This window comes from Lonchura striata, chromosome 7 (genome assembly GCF_050655825.1).
Source record: "Lonchura striata isolate lonStrDom1 chromosome 7, ASM5065582v1, whole genome shotgun sequence".
Taxonomy (NCBI): domain Eukaryota; kingdom Metazoa; phylum Chordata; class Aves; order Passeriformes; family Estrildidae; genus Lonchura; species Lonchura striata.
In genome coordinates, this window is record NC_140709.1 from 28,464,901 (window position 1) to 28,484,986 (window position 20,086).

Genomic DNA, 20,086 nt, shown 5'->3' on the forward strand with positions numbered 1-20,086 from the left:
AAGGAATTACATGCTATAGAAATCAGCATCATCTAAGCTTGCCCTCTAGTTTTAAAGCATTTTAATGCTTTAAATGCTTAATGCTTAAAATGCTTTTAATGTTTTAAAGCATCTTCATTTTTTTGAATACCAGAGCTAATGGTACATCAAGTTTTGTGCTTCAATATTTACTTTGGTACCTGCTATTCCTTCCCATCTGAGTTTGTCAGACTGTTATTTTTGTTCCCTAAAATGTGCTTTGAAACAGTAAATAACCCACTCATGATGTTAGAAAATGGATCTGTGTGGGGAAAACCAGCATAGTCTGAGCCCTGATTTCTTACTGTGATAATTTTTCCTTATATTAACACTAAACTTGATTATTAAATTACCTGATTTCAGAGAACCTTTAGAGAGCTGGGGTTTTTTGAGAATGTACTTGCTTAGCTTATAACAGTGTATTTTACCAATTAGTATTTTCAGAAAACCCATACAGACTTCCAGGCACAATAGCATCCAAAGAAGATTATAAACATAATGATTATGAGAGGTACCATATGGACTTTTGTGATTGTGCATGAAATACTGCAAATCTGTGAATTAATGCTGTCTCTAAACACATGGCAGTACATCACTGTGCAGGAAATAGAATATACTCTCAGGGCATTTTAGAAATCAAAAGGAAATATATGAAGAGAAAGCTAGGTGAGTAGAAGTACTGCATGCTATAGGAACAATAAATATTTTAGTCATGTTCCTTTTGGAGTGGATTTAGGAAGACTGCCAATACATCATCTGTGCATTTTGCAAAACTTCTGTTAAAATGAATTCATATTGATTCTTACTTTGTTCAGAATTTATTGTGAGGTAACACAGTTTTATTCTGATGCCTAGATGAGCAGAGAAGGTGTTGCTATTGTAATTTTTATAGTTGTTTAAAATATATTCATATTTGATAAGCAATGAAGACAGGTGCTGCTGCTGCCTTTGTTATCTTCATAGAACCGTTTAGGTTGGAAAGGAGCTTTGACATCATGGAATGCAAGCATTAACCCAGCACTGCCAAGCTCACCACTAAGCCATGTCCCTGAGTGCCACATGTACACAGGTTTTTAATGCCTCCAGGGATGGCAACTCCACCACTACCTTGGGCAGCAAGTTCCAATGTCTGACCACCCTTTTGAGGAAGAAACATTTCCTAAGATCCAATATAAATGTCCCCTGGTGCAACTTAAGGCCATTTCCTCTTGTCCTCTGAGTTGAAAGAAGAGGCTCACTCACAGCCCACTTTCAGGAGTTTTTGATGTGTTACAGGCACTTTTGAAATATTAATTCATCATCTTTCATGAGCACTAAAATGAAATTTGTAGAATGTACGAAATTCAGACTTTACATAAACGATGATCTGAGAAGGAGGGTTCTGCTGTTCTCTTAACCTGTACCCTAAGAGAATCTTAAGAGAATCTTGCTCCTGTGTGGATTTGGGCAGACCTTTATGACCATCATTTGTTATTTTATATATTGTTGTATTTTTGGGATTTTCTCTTTTATTTTCTACTTCTGCTACCATGCCTTTTTATTTGCAGCTGTTATTATTCCCATCCTGCATTGTCTCCATGGAAACTTGGGGACAATTCTGCACACAAAAGGCTGTATTGAGTAGTAGCCAGGGTCAGACAGGGAAGACAGGTCAGAAGCAAGACCTTGTAAAGTGAACATTTTCTCACTTGAGGTTTGAGATGGACAAGTGTCCTTTAGGGTTTGGTTTTGCAATCTCCCATACCTATCTTAGTGGTATTTGGGAGTGTTGTCATAGAGTTGCTGGCCTTCAAAGGAGTTTCAAGAAAGCCTAGCAGTAAGGCTGCCTCTACAGTTGGAATCAAGAATGCCTTCTCATTTGTACCAAGCAGTTGCAAATGAGATGAGAAAAGCAGCCTTAAGGTGGAGGAACATGATCCTTGTATAGATTTGTTCCTGACATAAAATATCTCTGTTGTCAGCACTAAGCTTAAAAAAAAATGGTTTGGTTTAGAATGTCTTTTATAAATTACTTGAGGTGAACAATGGATTTAGTGTATTTCTTTCTTAATTGATTACATATTAATGTGTTTTTCTGCTAAAGTGATGCTGAGCAGTGACTGTTGGACTGTTCCAATTGATGTGGTTTCTTTTTCTAGTACGTTCTCTTGGCTCCATTGCACTTAGAAAAGCAGAAGATGTTGACTTCAAGTATCATTTTAATTTCTTCAGTGTCAACTTTAATGAGGAGTTGGTTGCATTGTATGGTGGTAGTCTGCAACAACAGACCAAGTTTGTCCATGAGTGCATAAAAGTAATTCTTAAGTTGTACAAGGTAAGTAGTGACACATGCTGAGTAATTCACTTCCATTTGGGAATGGAATTCTGGGCTGCCTTTCCTGCTGCAAAACTGAAGAGTGATGAGTAGGGGAGGGCGACTTTATAATGTGTCTAGATATTGGAAGGTGATAATAATGCAGTAGAGAAGTACTTTTCTTTAACGGATTTTTAGTACTTACATCAATCCCAGAGCTTTAAGGAGGTTCTGTGTTGTGTTTCTAAATAAATACTTCTATGCACAATTGATGTCTTTTTCTAGTAGAGATGTAAACACCTGTAGCTTACTAAAATATTCATATATATTCATTGCCTTACATCAAGTTTTCTCTGGAAAAGTTCTTTGATGTCCTCTGTTCCTAAAAGTTTCAGAAATTAAAATCAGCTTAAGTTTACTAAGCTTACAAAGGCTACACAGTATTTCCTTTTGAGCTGGATACTTCATATAAGTACATTTTCATGAGATAGCAACTAAATTTTAATTCAGTTTGTAAGCTTGTTAAGTTGATGCTAATTCATGTTGTCCTTGAAAGACCATAAGTTAATTTGGGGGAGCTAGGGGGAGGAAATCTACAGGTGATAAGAATAGTTCAATGTCAAATCTGTTTCTGATGTGTCTGGTTGCTCTTTGCTGAAGGATCGAGAATTTGCACCGAGCAGTGTAGCAATAGTTGGGCATTCCATGGGTGGTCTTGTTGCAAGAGCATTGCTCACTCTGAAGAATTTTAAGCCTGAACTTATAAACCTGCTCATTACACAAGCCACACCTCACGTTGCACCTGTAATGCCTTTAGACAAATACCTTACTGGTGAGTATTGCATTTGTCTAATCACATGGTATTTCTTTATTGATCCTCTCAAGCTTTAGTGGGGAAGATTCTTGCAAATCAACAGCAAAATGTGCTGCTTTATTTACTGTAATCAATCTGTTCTTTGTTACTCAAGTAGTTGAAGGTCCCAGGATACTCAGAGAAACTCAAGTGTCATATAGAATGGATTATGTGGACTTGAGTTTCTGTGTGAGGCCTGGAGCTCTCAATAATTTGTAATTTAATAAGTTGCAGGGCATGTTACTAAATTTGTAAGCTTTCCAGTGAATGACATATTTTCTTTCTTTTCTTTCTCCTCTTTTGAAACTTGACCTCTGTAATGACTTTTATCTTTATCGAATGAGATAGTATTAGTTCTGTAAAAGGTGCTAAATTTAATATTTTTCATACCCAGAGGTTGTAGAGGGGAGTGTGTAAATATAGATTATGTATTTATGTAATTACGTATTTTAAATATGTACAAAAAAATCGTATTTTCCCCTCACCTAAATAAGTGTGGCATAAAAATAAAGTATATCCTTACACATGTACTATACACTTCCTGAAAAGCTAGATTTGATTAAACTATACTGATTAAATATGTGATAATTGTGCTTTTACATGTAGATACTGAGGGAATTGGTGAAGGGAAGGGAACAGACATTAATTTTCATTGTTCTCTGTGACACCCAAGAGGAATGGATTATCTTTAGCTACTGAATTTGATTATTTGTGCTTGTATTAATTCTCCATCCTACAATTGATTTCAGTGCAATGCTTCTTCCTTACTGACTGTTTCTGGTCTTCAAGTAAATCTGTGTTTGTCTTTCAAATAAACCTATGGATTGCTACTCTAACAATGTATGTGCTCAGCTGATACAGAAAATGTATCTGTCTTTCCTAACTGCTACCTCTTTGGGTTAAAACAATAATTTTTCTCTCTTACATGAATTAAAAGTGATAATCAGAACTCAAATGTCTCCCATGGGTCTTACAGAAACTTTTAGTTAATGTTTATATAGCTTTTTTTTGGTATATCAAATAGGGTTATGAGAAAATGGTGATTGATTTTAATATATTTTATAGATTTTTATACAGCTGTAAACAATCATTGGATTCTAAAGGCCCAAGATTTAAGAAATTTAACCACCCTTTCTGTGGCGGGAGGATTCAGAGATTACCAAGTTCGTTCAGGACTGGCTTTTCTACCAAGATTGAGTCAACATGACAGTGCCTTATCTGTTGTGGTAAAAAAGCAAACTGTTTTTCTGGTTTTGCATGGAACTGTGTTAGATAGTTACTAATGTAATGCATGTATTAGTGTCTATATGGGCAGCATAGTGTAAATCAGTATGAAAATACTGCATGTTCAAATACTAGATGGATACTGTATGGTTATAAAATCAAAAATAGTTGATGTAATGAGCCTCCATTGGAGGAGTATGTGTGGCACTGACTGGAATCATCTATTGCTTGGTACTGTTTCTTCTTACCACCTGCTTGCACTTCTTCAGTTCCAGAACTCAGGTTTTATTTCCCCTTGTTTTTGCAAGAGGTGTGTATATGCAGAAAGGTGAATTTGTAGTATAGAAGTAGAGTGTTCTATTATAAAAGAGAGCTCTGGCATAGCACCTTCTTTTTGTATTTGTTGTTTTCCGTAGAATTTAGGAATAGAAAGGATGTAGAGGATCATTAAGAACAATTTTCTGCTTTTTGGGGCATCTATCCTTTCAAAATTAATCAAGGGTCATCAGAAAGCATTTAGGTTTGTTGTTCCATCCCTTCTCCATCAATTTGTTTCCTACATGGACAATGGAGAAGCTGGAAAACACTCAGAAGGAGGTGGCAAATTTGTAATTTCCAACTTCCATTTACTGAGGAAGCCAGTTTTTTAATGCCTTTTTTCTGACATCTGCTTAAAATGTTGTATGAAATATCTGTCATTCCCTTGGTGTTTACCTCCCTGTGTGTTGTACAGAAAGCTGTCTATAAATAGGCTCAGCTCAGATCCTGCTAGGCTAAGAGGATTAACTCTGCATTCCCTTTGTCCTAGTAACCCTTCTCTGCATCTGCTCTACTTTCATTTCTCTTGAGTGTTGGTGACCAGAATTTTGCATGAGTTTTCATGGGTAGTGGTACCAGTTCTTTCTGGTTTTTGTTTGGTTTGTTTTGCAGGTTGTTTTGTGGTTGTTATTGTTCAATTTGTTTTTTTCTTCCCAATGATGCATTAATAGTTCATAGTTTATTTTATTCATGTTGAGCAATAGGTTGATGAGCTCCATTTGTGGGAGATTTTTTTGATAGTGTTAAGCCCTAAAATGTAGTACATGAAATCCATTTAAAGCAAGTAATGGCTTCAGACTGACCAGGTCTTTCTTTGTGGTGTTCTGATGTTTCTTTATGTTGAGGATGCCCTTGGTTTCTCAACAGCAGCTTTCATTGGCATGCTGCTATTCTCATGTCCTAGGATCAGTTATTAAAATAGCAAGATTAGTCATAGAAGCAGTCTTTGAAAAAATTTTTGGTAAGTTTTCCTCCTCTCTATTTTCTGCCCTTTCACTGTTAGTGTCTGTTATTTAGCATAGATAGTTTGGTAATTTTGTTTTGTAATTTCCATCTTGCACGTGCTTCAGCGCTTGCAAGATGGGTGACTGAAGAAGTCATTCTGTTGTACCTTAAGCCCTGAAACTCTTAAGATAAAGGTTGTTCTTTGATAATTATGCAAATATGTTTAAATAAGGAGGGGAAGGTTTTCCATATAATTTTAGAATGTTGAGTACTAACAAAAACTTAACCATTTTCTTCACCTGAACAGAGTTCAGCTGTGCCTAGAGCTTGGGCCTCAACTGACCACCTCTCCATAGTGTGGTAAGACAATGGAACATTGTCTGTGCATAGCTCTCTTCTCCACTGTTATCACTTTCTACCATCATTTAACTTCACTTTAATATTATGGTGAAGTCTGTTCTGATCACTTTTATCAACCTGGATCTTTCATTCCTAGATTTAATTTTACTTATTCTGTCTTCTAGGTGCAAAGAATTGATCCTGGCTACCATTAGAGCTCTTTTTGATCTCATAGATGAAAATACAAGGCAGGTCTGTATAAGTGGTCTCTGTATATTTACCCATCAACCTTTTTTCTTCCATCCCAGAATGTTTAATCAGGAGAGATATTTTACAGAAAGCTCTTTCTTAATTATGCTAAATCACACTGAGAAAGTAGTTTTTATTTTGTTCCAGTCACTGAAAAATCCCTTTGTGTTGTTCGGCCAAAGAGTCAAAAATAAGAAGGTGTTAGCTCAGTTTTCATTATTGACTGCTTGATGCTTTATAGCTGAGCTGTGGGCTGAACACTTCTTCCACAAAGCAGCAGGTTCAGTTGACCTTGCACCAGATAAACAAATTTTGTTAGATTTGTAGCTGTGAATTTGACCTCTCAATAAGAGCAGAGCCCACGACACAGAAGAGGAAGGATTTCAGGTGTTCCTTCTGAGGCTGTTTGGGACAGACACCTCATTTTTCATGTGTACTTACTTTAATGTGTGCTTTAGAGAGATAAAAAGAGCAGTACAGTTGTTCTACAGCACTGACTGTGCTAGAGGGTAAAACTTCTCAGAAATCAGTTGTAGTGGCCACAGTTTTGGAAAGTGGAATAGATAAAAATTATTCCTGGAAGGCCTATTTGGAAAAAGCAAAACCAAACTGATGAAGCAATCAAAAATCCCAACCCCAAACAAAAGTGAATCCCAGTGTAGCTATACAGCTGGATATGAGAACTCGGATTAGCCTAAATGTGAGAATTTTTCTTAAGCTGTGCCCTAAGTGTCATTTCAGGAAGAATGCATGTGTGTTAATGGAATGGTTTCCGGGTGTTATGAGTACCTGAGGATGTAAAACTCCTGAAAGTTTTGGCCGTGCTTTATAATGTGTAGATTTTCTGTATTGCAGTGATTGACTATTGATGGCATTTCAGAGCATTGAATTCAGAACAGAAAGGGCTCAATGTTTTCTAACAATCTCTCCTGTCTTCCCTCCACAAAACTGTATTGCTAGCTGTGATAATGAGATGATCTTAAATCACACACTTTGGTAAAAAATTGATAATGTGCTCTTGTTTTAGATAACTGAAGACCCAAAGAAGAGAATGTCTGTACTGAATCACCACTTTGTGAGACACCCTGCAAAGATGTTTGAGGAAAATCCTGAAGCTTTTACACACCTCACAGGTGTGCAGCAGTTGTCTTTTGAATAGGATTCAGTGATACTGCTTTGTTAATTGTTAATCTTGTCACTAACAAAGTTTCAGAATACACTTTGTCCTCCTTCAGACAAACTAAAATACAGGTTATAGACCTAACCAATCTGCTTTTATTTGGTTTTGGTATTAAATTGGTTAACAAGGGTAGGTGCAAAATCTGTCACTTCTATATAGCTTGGATTCTGAGGATTCATATTTACACCAGGTTGTCCAGTAGAAAATCTCAGAAAATGGGAATTGCTGGATGTCAGAAGGGCAGCCTTACCTTCAGTGGTTGCAAGAGGGATTGGATAAGTATTGCAGAGCCATTGTGGTACTTTATGATCTGAATACTCAGATCTGCTCCATCAATCACTTCCTTTTTCCCCATGACATGGCAGGGTGAAATGAACTATTCACTGAGAGTTTCCTTGTAAAGTTCCTTCCTAAGGATGCAGAGTTAAAAGTGAGAGATTTTGACTGCCTAGAGTCTTAAGGACTAAACACAACTTTTGTAGGGCAAAACTTTATTTTGCTGAACTGGGCTGAACTGTTTTATACAAACCATTTTATTTCAGGAATGTTCTCAGTGTGTAAGACATTGTAGTGTAGTTTGTACTTTGGTGTCCAGTTTTGGGCAGCCTCTTTACGTGAACGTATTTATGCATTGGCATATCCTGAAATTAGTGTGGAGCAAAAGACCACCAAAATAGGCAGTTCCTGGGGCATAGGAAATGGGGGAAAGAGGCTGAGAGAACTGAGGATTTTCACCCTGAAGAAAATGCTGAGGGGGATCATGTTTCACCACCTAATGAAGAATTGGAGAGAAGATGAAGTTAGATTTTTATCAGAGGTTTACAATAGCACAATTGGCAGTAGAAATCGTTGTTATAACAAAAGACATTCTAATTAGGTATTAGGAAGAAATATTTCACCAGGTAGGTGGTCAAACACTAGAACAGGTGCCCAGAGAGGTTGTGAAATTGATTTTTTGGGAGGGTTACCTTTTTTTGGGTCAGTTTTTAGCAATAAGAAAAATTGGTTTAAATTGGGTTTCATGCTTTTGTCTTCCTATTCATGGTGACCTCTTGACATTTAGCTGAATTTTTATAATTAACTTGTTACTCTCCTTAAATGGAAGAAAGATACAACCTCTTTGCATGACAGTTGGGATTATTTGTACTCTAATCTCTTCACTATTGTCTTACTCTTTTTCCTTAGCCATATCTTTAAACTGCTCCTGGTTTTTTGTGTTTTATTCACTTTGCTGATGTTCTTCTGCACAAGTTTCTGTATTAGCTTTCTAAAATGCTGACAGGAACAAAGATTTGGGCTGTTCCTAATGTTGCCTCATCATTAATCACTCACCCTATAAGTACGCAAATATAAGTATGTTTATTTGTTTTTGTTACCTTTATTTTATTTCAAGATCCATGGGGTTTTTATTTTATCATTAGTATTTGGTAACAGGATCCTAGGCCTTTATTGTTTCCTGTGTAACTGATGATAACTGTTGCATGTAATTGTAAGCAGTACCAATCCTCAGTGTTGATTAAAGCACATAAGGTTTGCATCCATATATGGATAGGAGAGAAGACCTGGTGATCAGTAAAATACAAGATTTTGGATTATAAGGATAATTGTTCCTGCAGTGCAGCATACTGAAATACTTATTTTTAGGAGCTTTCAAGTGGATTACAGTCAAAGGCTCAAAATGGACTTACTCAGTTTACAATGTAAGTAATCTATTTCCCCAGTGTGTGTTTATGTTTTTGTTTTGGTTTTTTTACTAATGAGTTGGTTTTTTTTTTTTTTTTAGGATTCTGATGGAAAATATTTCTCATTTCCTCTTGCAAGCCACAGAATATCATACAGTCATGTTTACTGTGAAAATAGTATGTTGGTGAGAAAATACTTCCTTAATGTCTGGAGTTCTCTTATAAAGATGTGTCTTTTTAATTTCCATTTGCTGCAGTTTTAAGATAATTAATGAGCAGCTGTTGAAATTGCTGCCATCCATTTACAATTACAGCCTAATGCATGTCAGAGGTACTACCTGTTTTAGCATGTCTCACTTGGTATTCAAGATCTGAAACCTTCAATGCCACCTGAACCTCAGATGTTTCCTTTCCAACTCTTCTGGTTAGCTCTATATTACTGTGTCCTTTAATTTAGTGCAGTTCTGTATTGATGGTTTGGAAGAAAGAAGTTGTTTTTAGTGTGCTCTGCTTATGCCATACTTCTAATTTGGGAAAGCTGTTTATAGGTTTGCTTTTCCATAATAAAATTTAAGTGAACCTGAAAGGCTGCAGAGATCTTTCACTAAGCAGAGAAAGTGAATGGAAGACAGATGAAGAGGAAACACCATAATGTGCAGCATTTCTTGTATTTTTTAGCTTGAGACACATACATTCAGCCAAATTTTTTTTTCAGTGTTTTATACAAGAATGAATTTAATCTCTTGGCAAACTGAAGATTGATAAATGCACTTTTCAGAATCACGTCTTTTACATTAGTGGCAAGAAAATTGAGATGCTTTCCTGTTTCATCCTGCCTGTCCCTGATGCCACTCCTCCCCTTGGCAAAGATGCCATTCATACCACCATTGTGAACAGCAGTTGTCTGTGCTTGGTGCTTTTGTAATTGTCTTTCTCAGTGGCACCTTCAGTGTTTATATGTATGTTGTGATCTTAGCTGTGCTTTGATAGGATAACTTTGGCCCTTGTTATAGTGTCTGAAACATGGGCCTAGTACAGCTTGAGGGGAGGAGCGGGGTACAGAATAAATATCTTAGAGCTACATCATGGTGCTATTGCTTCAGAACACTTAAGTTCTCAAGGAACGGAGCAGTAGAACATTAAATATCTAAAACATTCCTCTTCTGCTTAACACAGTACCTTGAGATGTTTCTTTTAGCTAGAAGAGCTTAAACATGATACATAAGATGGATATTTTTGAAAGAGAAATTAGGAAAGCTTGTTTGCTTAACCTTGTATTTATCCATACAAAGTGTGACAAACTGACATTATTTAAAATGGTTTCTAGAAACTCCCACCATCCACTCTAAAGCTCCACCTTTCTGTCTTTGCAATTATAATTGCAAGATTATGGTATCAGTCCTTTAATTATCATCAGTTTTTACCCTTGCATTGTTTGAAGTAATCAGTATTTTTAATATATTTATAAATGCAATCACACATAGGTAATGTAGTATTTTATGGTATTGACTTTACAGGACACAAGTAGTTGGATTTATGGCTGCATGAACACTAATTCATCAATGTGGTGAGCATGAACAATTCCTGTTCTTTATTCAAATGGGTTTTGTGAGACTGTGTTTGAATTTAAAGCCTCTAAATTATCCTTGGTAGGAAGGGATTGGAAGTAAAATTGTTATTGTAAATAATTAATGCTTTCTATATCACCAGGAAAACAGGAAAGAATAGCTTTTCTTAAAATAGGTGATATTCTTCTTCAGGGAGCTGTATTTTGGACCTTCATAGCAAGAGCTGGAGAGGAACCTTTCACAAGGGCATGAGGTGGCACAACAAGGGATAGTGGCTTCAAAATGACAGGGCAGGTTTAGGCTGGATGTTAGGGAGAAGTTCACTGTGAGGGTGGTGAGGCATCAGAGCAGCTCCCCCACAGAGGCTGTGGATGATCCATCCCTGGAAGTGTTCCAGGCCAGGGTAGATGGGCTCCTGAGTAACCTGGTCTAGTAGAGGGTCCCTGCCCTGTCCACAGCAGAGCTGTTGGAACCTAGGTGGTTTTTAGTGTTCTTTTCAACCCAAACCACTCTGTTATACTGTTTCTTTAAAATCCTGTGACAAAAGACATTAAATGTCACACAGAGCCTTCAAAAGAGTGGATTAAAGAATCTCTATCTTCAACTTTGCTGCTGTCATATGAAAAGTATTTAGACGGACGCTTGGTTTAGTGCTTATTTGTTATGACAGTCATTACACAATAGATTTAAAACATTGTCTTAGTTTGAATTTGTAAAATAAACTCTAAGTAAATTTAATCAACCCTTCAAATTAGGGAAAACTTCCAGGCAAAATTGAACTAGCAGAGTTTTTATCGTTCTGGGTTCACTGAGGTGTACAGCCAGAGTCTTGACTCCAGCCAAATGTCACAATTACTTTTTCCTGATCCAAGAAGTCAGCTGTTACTCCTTTGTAGGACCTTTGATTAGCATGAAGTGCACGTTACTAGTGCAGGACTGCTACTTAAACCTCATCTAACAATAGTGTGTTGGCTGTGGACTGTCCTGAGGTCATGAATACTATTTAGAGAAACAGCAGTATTCTGGTAGTCAAAAAAAATCAAAACCTGAAGTGACCAAATGGATGTGTTGCAGTTCAGTGTGTGAATGCATTTTAGAACCGCTGCAAACTCTTTAACAGCTAATAATTGTATTTATTTATATGATCCCTTTTAGATATTTTCATAGGAAAAGTTGTGGTTTTGATATTTAACTGATGCCAATAAAACTACATGATAATTCAATGCTAGTGCAGTTTTAGCTCATGAAAAGTTTCTATTTTGTGTCTGAGCTGCCTGGCTAATATGTGCTGCAGGTTTTCTGTATGAGAGAGCTGGAGCTTTGCTTAGCTTGGTTTTGCATAAATAAGATTTGCACTATCTGAATTTACTGCAGTTTGATAAATTACTGTGGTAGCAGTACACCCAAATCTCTTCTCAATTTAAAATGTTAATTCAGAGAGAGAAAGAGAAGCTGGTATATTAATCCTAATAATCCACCGCTGTAACGCTGGGCCTGCATAATGAGCTTGTTCATCCTTTAATGTGCATGAATTTTTACAGCCTGGAAGCTGCTGATTTATCTTGGAGAGCTGAGTTACTTCCAACCACCAAGGTAAGTGTGTACCTAACTTTTAGGAGGGAGAGGTGCTTCAGGGGGTGGTTGCAAGTCATAGAGGAAGGAATTCTGTTTGGAGAATTGAACAGATTGTATTTCACAGGAAGAGGGTACAAGAGGTAGACAGCTAGGAACTGGCAAGGGGCAAGCTAAGGGGTATGTTCACTAATGACTTTGCTACTTCTTTCTTTTTCTTTTTAAGGTTGTAATGCTGAAACTTCTGGACTATCCTTCTTTGTCCCACGTTGTCATTCAGGTACCACCTGCAGTTGGCAATAAGGTAAAAAAATACGACATTCAGAAATTACTTAGTGTATTCATAACTTTCAGGTTATGTGACAAGAGGAAAAGGAAGTATATTAAATATGTGCTAAGTTATTCTGAGAAGCCATAGACCCACAGTATACGTGGTTTGAAAGTAGCTTCTGTAAGCTTAGAAACACTTTTATAAAATACCAAACAATAAGGCATGAACAGCACTTGAAATATGTACAAAGCCACAGTTCTCAAATCGGTTCTGAGAGTTCTTGTTGGAGATTCTAATGGTAATCTTCCTTGTTCTTCTTAATACTCTGATTGATTTCCTGAATGTTCATACCTTTGAACAGTCATTTCTTTTACCAAGGTCAGCAGAGAATACAGATAATTGAAGGCACCACACCTGGATTCTGGGAGGCATAGGTCAGATATCTCTGCAAGCTCTTAAACCACAAATGATGTAGGAGACTGAGTTGTGCAGAGTTTAACAGTTTGAATCTCACAAATGAGATTGATATCTTCGCATCAAGGGTTCTCAGGATCCCAGTAAGAGGGATATTTGAAGGCTTAGTGTGCTACCCATCTGGATCAGGCAGGCCTTTCCAGTTAGTCCTGGAAATGGCAGAATACTGGATTGGAATTTCCAATTTAATCAGATCTGACATTGCTTTCTGTGACACAGCTACAGTCTCTGTGGTATATTAATCTATGATCCAAGAAGCTATTCACAGCACAAGTTAGTGTGGTATTCTTCTCTGAGTGCATCTTCAGATAGTTGTGACAGAGGCATCTTGAAGTGAAATTAATAATGCACAATTTTCAGAGTAAGCAAAGATAGAGGAGAGATCACTTGAGAACTGTAATTTGGCAAGTCAAAGGCTTTCTAGTCTTGTGCTTGGGTTTAGATCTGTTTTTAATATCCTCAATTGCAGTATACTTTGGGCTGTGAATTCTTCAAAGAGGATTCCAGAGCAGTCCAGCTTCCTGTAACACATCTTTTTTCATTTGGTAAGTATAACATACTGCTTTTGGAAAAATGGAAAACTAATATAACTAACCTTTGGATAATAAATTTGCCTAAAAATGTCAGGTTAGGATGTTTTGAGGGATTGTTTTTCACTGAAGCTAACACTGCTTTTGTTAGTAATCAAGAAATAAGAAACATGGGGGTTTAGACTAGCAGATATGAAAGTATGTAATTCTCCTGGAAAATAAATAATCTGAAAATATAGTGCATTCTCACATAATTTTATATAATAAGTGAAAATACTACATCCTTTACAGGGTTTTCTTCAAGCAAAATTCTATTAAATTCAAGTGGATTACTTTACAATGTACAGCTCCAGCACTTCAACCAAGTAAGAATGCTACTTAAGTTTTTAAGGTAATGTAACCTTAAAAGAAAGAGGGAGAAAAGTTGAGTGAATTCTATTTTTTTTGTGTTCTAGATATATCAAGCTTTCAAAATTTATATAGACAGTCACTGCCAGTCACTCAAAGGTAAATAGAAGTCTTCTAAAATAGAAATTTATAAAACAAATTGTTGAAAATGTGTAGAAACTAAAATCTTCTCATGCAATGGAGTTTAGGCAATGCTGTTATAATCTGTTCAAATATGTCTGCTAATATCTCTCACTTCACACTTTAAGAAGGACCGATCAACAAAAATGAGGAATTAGTCCTTTAATGTTTGCTTTTCTTATTTCCCAGCAAAGGGAAGTTGAATTTCCATCAGGATTCTGCCTTATATTGAAAGTGTTTCTTGAGAAAAGCACATTTGGCTAGGATATTTATTTGCTGATAAAGGGACTCAAATTTGAATGTTGAGCTACATAAGCTTAAACAGGATGGGTTGCTAAAGGACCCTATTTCAAACAAAAAGAAAGTGATTAATTCTATTAGACTGAGGTTTTGTTTCATACTGAAAAGCAGAACTCTTCTCATAACTGTTCTTCCTTTAAACATTTATGTCTCATTGTCTTGTCCTGTAACAACCTGAGTTTAAACATTTTTCTGCTAACTGCTCTGATCTGCATTGCAAGCCCAGAGATTCTCTGTAGTGATCTGTGTGGCACCTTTGTTTTACTGGCCATGTAATTTTTAGAGACAGTTGCCACATCTGGTTCTTAGTTAAGTTTTATTTTTTAATGCTGTTCCATTTCAGAAAGAAAACCAAGTGTTTACAGACTTCATATCCCCTGGTCATATGAAGACTCAATAACTGTAGCGAAGTAAGGACTTTAACAATTAATAACTTTTTGATACGTTTTTTTAAGAATATTTGCATCCTGTTGTGGTAAATATTTCTGATGTGAGACAGTTTCTCCAGTCTTAAGTGTTTGGCCTCTGCATCTTTTCCTCATTTAGCTTTCTGCCCTTGTTGACAAAGTTGTTTTGCCTTTTTCTAGAATAAGAATACCTACTTATGGTTTGCTTAATGGTTCTCACTAGTTTTCCTGTAAAAGAAGTCAGATATGCTGCTCTGAAATTCTCAAGATAGTCATTGACCTTCCCATAAGTGGATAGCTGTGGCTGCTCTGGATGCTGGCTTTGTCCTGGAAGCCAGGGTTTGGATTATACAGCAGCCCTATGTTTGCTTCAGCAGCATAGTCCTGACAGAATCAAATGATACAGATTGAAATATATTTGTCACTTATGAAGTTGAACAACCTGACTGTATTTCAGATGGTTGGAAAACTGTATTTCTAATTTATTTTAGAAGTCTCAAGGATACCTCACAATTTCCAGCCCCCTGTGTTTTCCAGCAGCATAATACTTGCAGGAAACAGAATTGTATTCTGGAGGATATGTTCTTTCCAGCCCAGGCACTCAGCATATTTGTATGCTCTATGAGGCAGTGTGTTCACTGAACTTGTCTGCTTTTTATAGTGCCATATCCCAGGATAGTTCAGAGGAGAGGGAATTGAGGATGTTATGTAGTTCTTTGTGACAGGATAAACAAGTTCCTTACACCATTTTGTCACAGCTTGAGGAGAAACTTGGTGTGGTAGATCTGCTTTATGTGCATTTGTGAAGACTGAGACACGTTTGGTTTTTCTGCTTGGTTATAAGGACAGCAGTGACCATGTAAGTTGCTGTTTCAGAGTTCCATCTCTTGTTGAGATTTCTGCCAAACTGCACATTGCTCAGCCTCACAGTGACAGCAGCCTTCCAGAGTTAAACATTTACTCTTCCCCAGACTGTCAGTATGAAGTGAGTAAAACAGTTTTATTTTATGGCTAGTTTGCATTGCTGGATAATTTTTGCATAATTCAGTCTTTTAAACCATAGCTAATTAATGTAAATAAATACTAAGCAGATCTAAAGGTGGGCTGTTTGGCCTTTGTGTGTTAAAAGTGTTTTGCAACACGTGGGTTAGTACTGAAAGTTGGACTCTAAAACTTTAAAGCATTTGCTTTTAATTGTCAATAGCAAGGTGTTATACATTTTAGTTGTGAGATTGCTGTATTCTAGAACTTAAGTTTGCTTCTTAAAAATTAAATTATTTTTTACTTATGCTTATCATTGTATGAAACAATATTTTTTTTTCCAAGGTAATTCTGAAGACATCACTTCTACAAGTTCTTGGGCAAGTAAGAAAACCTAATACTAAACTGTTTTTTATCTCAGTAGCATCTATAGAAATTTTTACGTCCTCCCTTCCTTACTGTGGTACATCAGGTTCCTTCTTAATGCCAAAAGGAGCATTATTCAATGATTATTTTGCAACTTTTTCCCTTGCCAAAGATCTCTCCTGGATGGATGTCAGGCCCCAGTGCTCAGAGGAGCAGAAAAGCTCTCTAGCTCTAAAGAGCTGCTGTAAATGTGGAGTATGTGGCTTTGTGGTGAGCTCAATATCTGTAGGTCACTTTAACTTTCTTGCCTGATGAGTCAGTGGTGTTAAAACTTTAAAATACATTTGGCATCAATTAAGTTGAGGGGAAAAGTCTAAGTAGGTCCATATGCTCCTTTTCAAGAAATCTTCTTTGGTTATCAATGAAGAATACATTTCGACATGGGGATCAGTAAAAATAGACTGGCCATCTGCAGTTCTCTGGATCTAAAGAGTAATTAATTTGCAAGCACCTAAGTGTAGTGCTGGAGTAAAACTGGCAAGATTCTCTATGTGAATGTATACATTTAGAGCAAGGATTTTTCATTTTGTTGTTATTTTACGAGAATTTATAGTCTCTTGGTATATTAATCATGATTTGGGAGAGTGGAAGGCAATTAATACATGCATGTAATTGCTTCCAAAAGTTCTTTGCCTAAAAGCATATATAACTATATTCAGATTTCACTTGGAAAGTGGCTTTTAAATTGTTATAAACTTACTTTACTGAAATGTGATAGTTGATTTTTTTCATACTTCTCTTGACTGGAAAAAACCCCATTTGTTTCTAATTTGATAATTTATCCAAACCTGTTTCATTAGCTTCTTATGAGATATTCTAGTCTTTTCCATCTATAATATTCTAGTCTTTTCCATCTATAACATTAATCGCTATTGGAGGTTATTAAATATGCATTAAAATGAGAAACTGGATGATTCAAGAAAGATTTTCTAATCTCATTATCATTCTGGCTTCATGATAATATTTGTGTATGTGTTTGGAAATTACATTTTTTATAGATAGAAGTGAAGTTATCCCTTTATCCTTGTCTTTCAGATAGTAAGGTTCCATGCTGGTGCTTTTCCAGTCTATATTGTTTCTAGTATTCTTCTTACTTATGGAGGACAACTGAGCACATTAAGATCAACAGGTAGCTTTTTAAAAATCTGTGTATTTTTCTCTGTCACAAGTGTTTTTAGAGAAATTGCTTCTTAAGTTTATTGATGAAAGACTAGCTAGATGTGAATTTTTCAAGCTAAATATCATTCAACTTATGGAAATACTTGGATCTGTATTCTTCTTTTGTATTTTTTCTTAGCTGGTAGTTCTTCAAGGTTGTGTTGTAGGAAAATCTTTAATATTTTAAATTGCAGTCCCTTCTCTGTGAAATATCAGCGTTGCACAGTAGTTTAGAATTACCAGAAATCTACTTAAAAGTGCATGTAAAAGTTTAAAATACATTGTTAACATGCAGAAAATGTGCAGGAAGATGAGATTTGCATTGCAGCTTTGTTATGCTGTCATGTCTGCAGATAAAATGCATTGTTATTAAAATTCAGAGGGTGTTTGTAACAAACTCCACAATGTCTCTAGGAGCTTATGTGCCATATTGCCTTAATGTGGGTGACCCAGTGGAGAAGGCCTTGGTGGTAAAGTATGCAGCCTTGCAGGACTTAGACAGGACATGGTTATCTTGTTTTCAAGTCAGCTCATCGTTATCTGAATTTATATTTTGTTGTGGATGATGTTTGTTGAAGTTCATTACAGTAACTACAGATACTCTCTGTTCTTGATCCTAGGCCAGTGTTCAGACTTCTCCCTTGAACTAGTTAGGGCAGCAAAGCCCTACAAAGTAGAACCTCTTATAAGCATTGTTGTGTTTCTGCAGGGGTGAGTTTGCATCATTTATTTGTCTAAAGCAGCTTGCAAAGCAGAAGTTACAGTAAAACTGTTGCTGGGGAGGAATATTATTTTATTTGTAGTCACTATAAACACCTGTGTGTTATTTTGCTTGAAAGACTGTAATAGAAGGAATAGATGATAGATATCTAACTGTAAGAGCAATTGGAAATTATAAATAATACTGCTTTCATGTTTTTGGCAGGTTTAACTGGTTTAGAGAGATATGGGAATCACTGTCACTACCAGAGGTGGATGCTGCTGTACTGAGTAGTCAGGATGCATGGTTCCCCCTTGTGTCCCTGATTCTATTTCTTTTTGGGACAGGCATTGCCTACTGGAGTGGAGTATTTTTCTCTACATCTCTGAGACTCTTCTCTTCATTATGGTTAACTCTGATTAGGTAAAACAACATGATTCTGTATAATTATGCTCTTCTAGATGACTCTGACCCAGACAGTTTGGGTTTTTTTGGTTGTTTGCTTCTGTGTGAATGCTTGGGCAAGATTGAATTCTTGGCAGATTGAATTTACAATTGATTTTAGACATCTGTGTTTGAAAGCAAGCAGAAATTGATGTCTGGGAAGAAGTACAACAGGAGTTTTGTTTCTGTTTTTTTTTTTTTTTTTTTTGTAGGCCTACTGAACTTCAGAAAGATAAGTTGATTACACCCAGCAGACTCTGTGGGATGGTATCTCTTGCTTTGGTTAGCTGGACCACTTGTGGTGCATTTGCTGTACTCATTATTTATCTTCAATACTTGTTCAAGGTACTTAAAGGCTAAACATTTTGTATTTGTAACTGAATTGAAAATTTTAGGTGCTTTGAATTAACCCCAAGTTAAAAGTAAAAATCCAAATCACCCTTTTTCATACATAAAAGAAAGTTATTATTCTCATGCTTGAAATGGATATTTCTAATTTATCAGTGTCATAATCTTGTAGAATTTTTCTTCTTTTGTTAATACTTCTCACAAAGAAATGTGTGGTCTCCCACATGCCCACTACAACAATGCAGATAATTGAAAATTATAACTAGGCAATATTATAAAAACAAAGACTGATCATTCCCGTGAAGAGTAAGGACTCCTCAATTTCTTCTACTGTACTACAGCTTTTGTATGAAGAATCCTTACTTAAACAAACAACTGCTTGTCTTACAGGTTATAAAACTGCATGTAACTCTAAGAGCAGAGCAAAACATGCACAACAGGGTGAGTCCGTTTCCTGCTTCTGTTCCAAACTGTGGCCAAAAATTGTCTGGCAAACTTCTGCCTTGATACTCCTAGGTTGTGTTGCAGTGACTGGGTAGCTGTAGTTCACTTGCTGCCTGTGTGGTGTGAAAGAGCAGCCAGGCCATGAGCAGCCTGCTCCATCACACATGGCTGCTGTTCAGAGTTTCTGTAATGTGAACTTGTCATCTAAGAAGGGAACTCTTAGACAAATGCTGTTAATCTGTGTGTACTCAATTTTGGTATTATGCATGGCTTATCTTAAAAAAGAAATCTAGGTAATAATCTATACTGCAGGTAAAATTGCCTTTTCTAGAGAGGCAGCATGTGCAGTTCAAGGGTTTTTTAGTCCAGAGATGACAAATAGAATGTATTAGATGAATATGGACTGAGACTGCAGCAGTGTGAACTTTATTTTCTGGGTTACTTGAAAGAATAGAATAAAATATGTAAGCAGGTGTGGATAACAGCATATGATAACTACCTGCTTTTTTTTTTATAAGCATAGAACAAAGTCTGACACAAAAAGTTGATGAAAGTTTTCTTTGGGTTTCTTTGAGTGGATATTTTGTGTGTTTAGTTGAAATCCTCTCCTTTCATCATTGTATAATATTTTGTTTCATTTGTGGGGTTTTTTTCTGTAACTGGAAGTTAGTATCTGCCAACTCATTCATTAATCTTTCCTATTTATTCCTATAGGTAATATTTTACTCCCAGTTGCATTACTTCCTATATCTTTCCTGTGAATGGTCATCTGTGATTTTTCACTCCCATGCTTTATTACTCCTTTTATTTTGTTCTTCCCCCTTCCAGGAACTC

The 20,086-nt window shown here is 36.3% G+C and overlaps 1 protein-coding gene across 1 annotated transcript in view; it reads left to right on the forward strand.

Moving 5' to 3' along the window:
• Window positions 1–20,086, forward strand: part of PGAP1 (post-GPI attachment to proteins inositol deacylase 1) — a 39,456-nt gene that overhangs the window by 4,756 nt on the left and 14,614 nt on the right. The window contains exons 3-24 of the mRNA XM_021555355.4: window positions 2,157–2,332; window positions 2,972–3,143; window positions 4,230–4,390; window positions 5,959–6,011; window positions 6,176–6,242; window positions 7,267–7,372; window positions 9,064–9,119; window positions 9,203–9,286; window positions 10,619–10,668; window positions 12,211–12,262; window positions 12,468–12,545; window positions 13,456–13,531; window positions 13,808–13,881; window positions 13,972–14,023; window positions 14,688–14,754; window positions 15,628–15,736; window positions 16,078–16,116; window positions 17,194–17,287; window positions 17,937–18,027; window positions 18,242–18,439; window positions 18,673–18,805; window positions 19,199–19,249. Of these exons, the coding sequence (XP_021411030.2) occupies window positions 2,157–2,332; window positions 2,972–3,143; window positions 4,230–4,390; window positions 5,959–6,011; window positions 6,176–6,242; window positions 7,267–7,372; window positions 9,064–9,119; window positions 9,203–9,286; window positions 10,619–10,668; window positions 12,211–12,262; window positions 12,468–12,545; window positions 13,456–13,531; window positions 13,808–13,881; window positions 13,972–14,023; window positions 14,688–14,754; window positions 15,628–15,736; window positions 16,078–16,116; window positions 17,194–17,287; window positions 17,937–18,027; window positions 18,242–18,439; window positions 18,673–18,805; window positions 19,199–19,249 (2,039 nt within the window). The remainder of the gene's footprint in view (window positions 1–2,156; window positions 2,333–2,971; window positions 3,144–4,229; window positions 4,391–5,958; window positions 6,012–6,175; window positions 6,243–7,266; window positions 7,373–9,063; window positions 9,120–9,202; window positions 9,287–10,618; window positions 10,669–12,210; window positions 12,263–12,467; window positions 12,546–13,455; window positions 13,532–13,807; window positions 13,882–13,971; window positions 14,024–14,687; window positions 14,755–15,627; window positions 15,737–16,077; window positions 16,117–17,193; window positions 17,288–17,936; window positions 18,028–18,241; window positions 18,440–18,672; window positions 18,806–19,198; window positions 19,250–20,086) is intronic.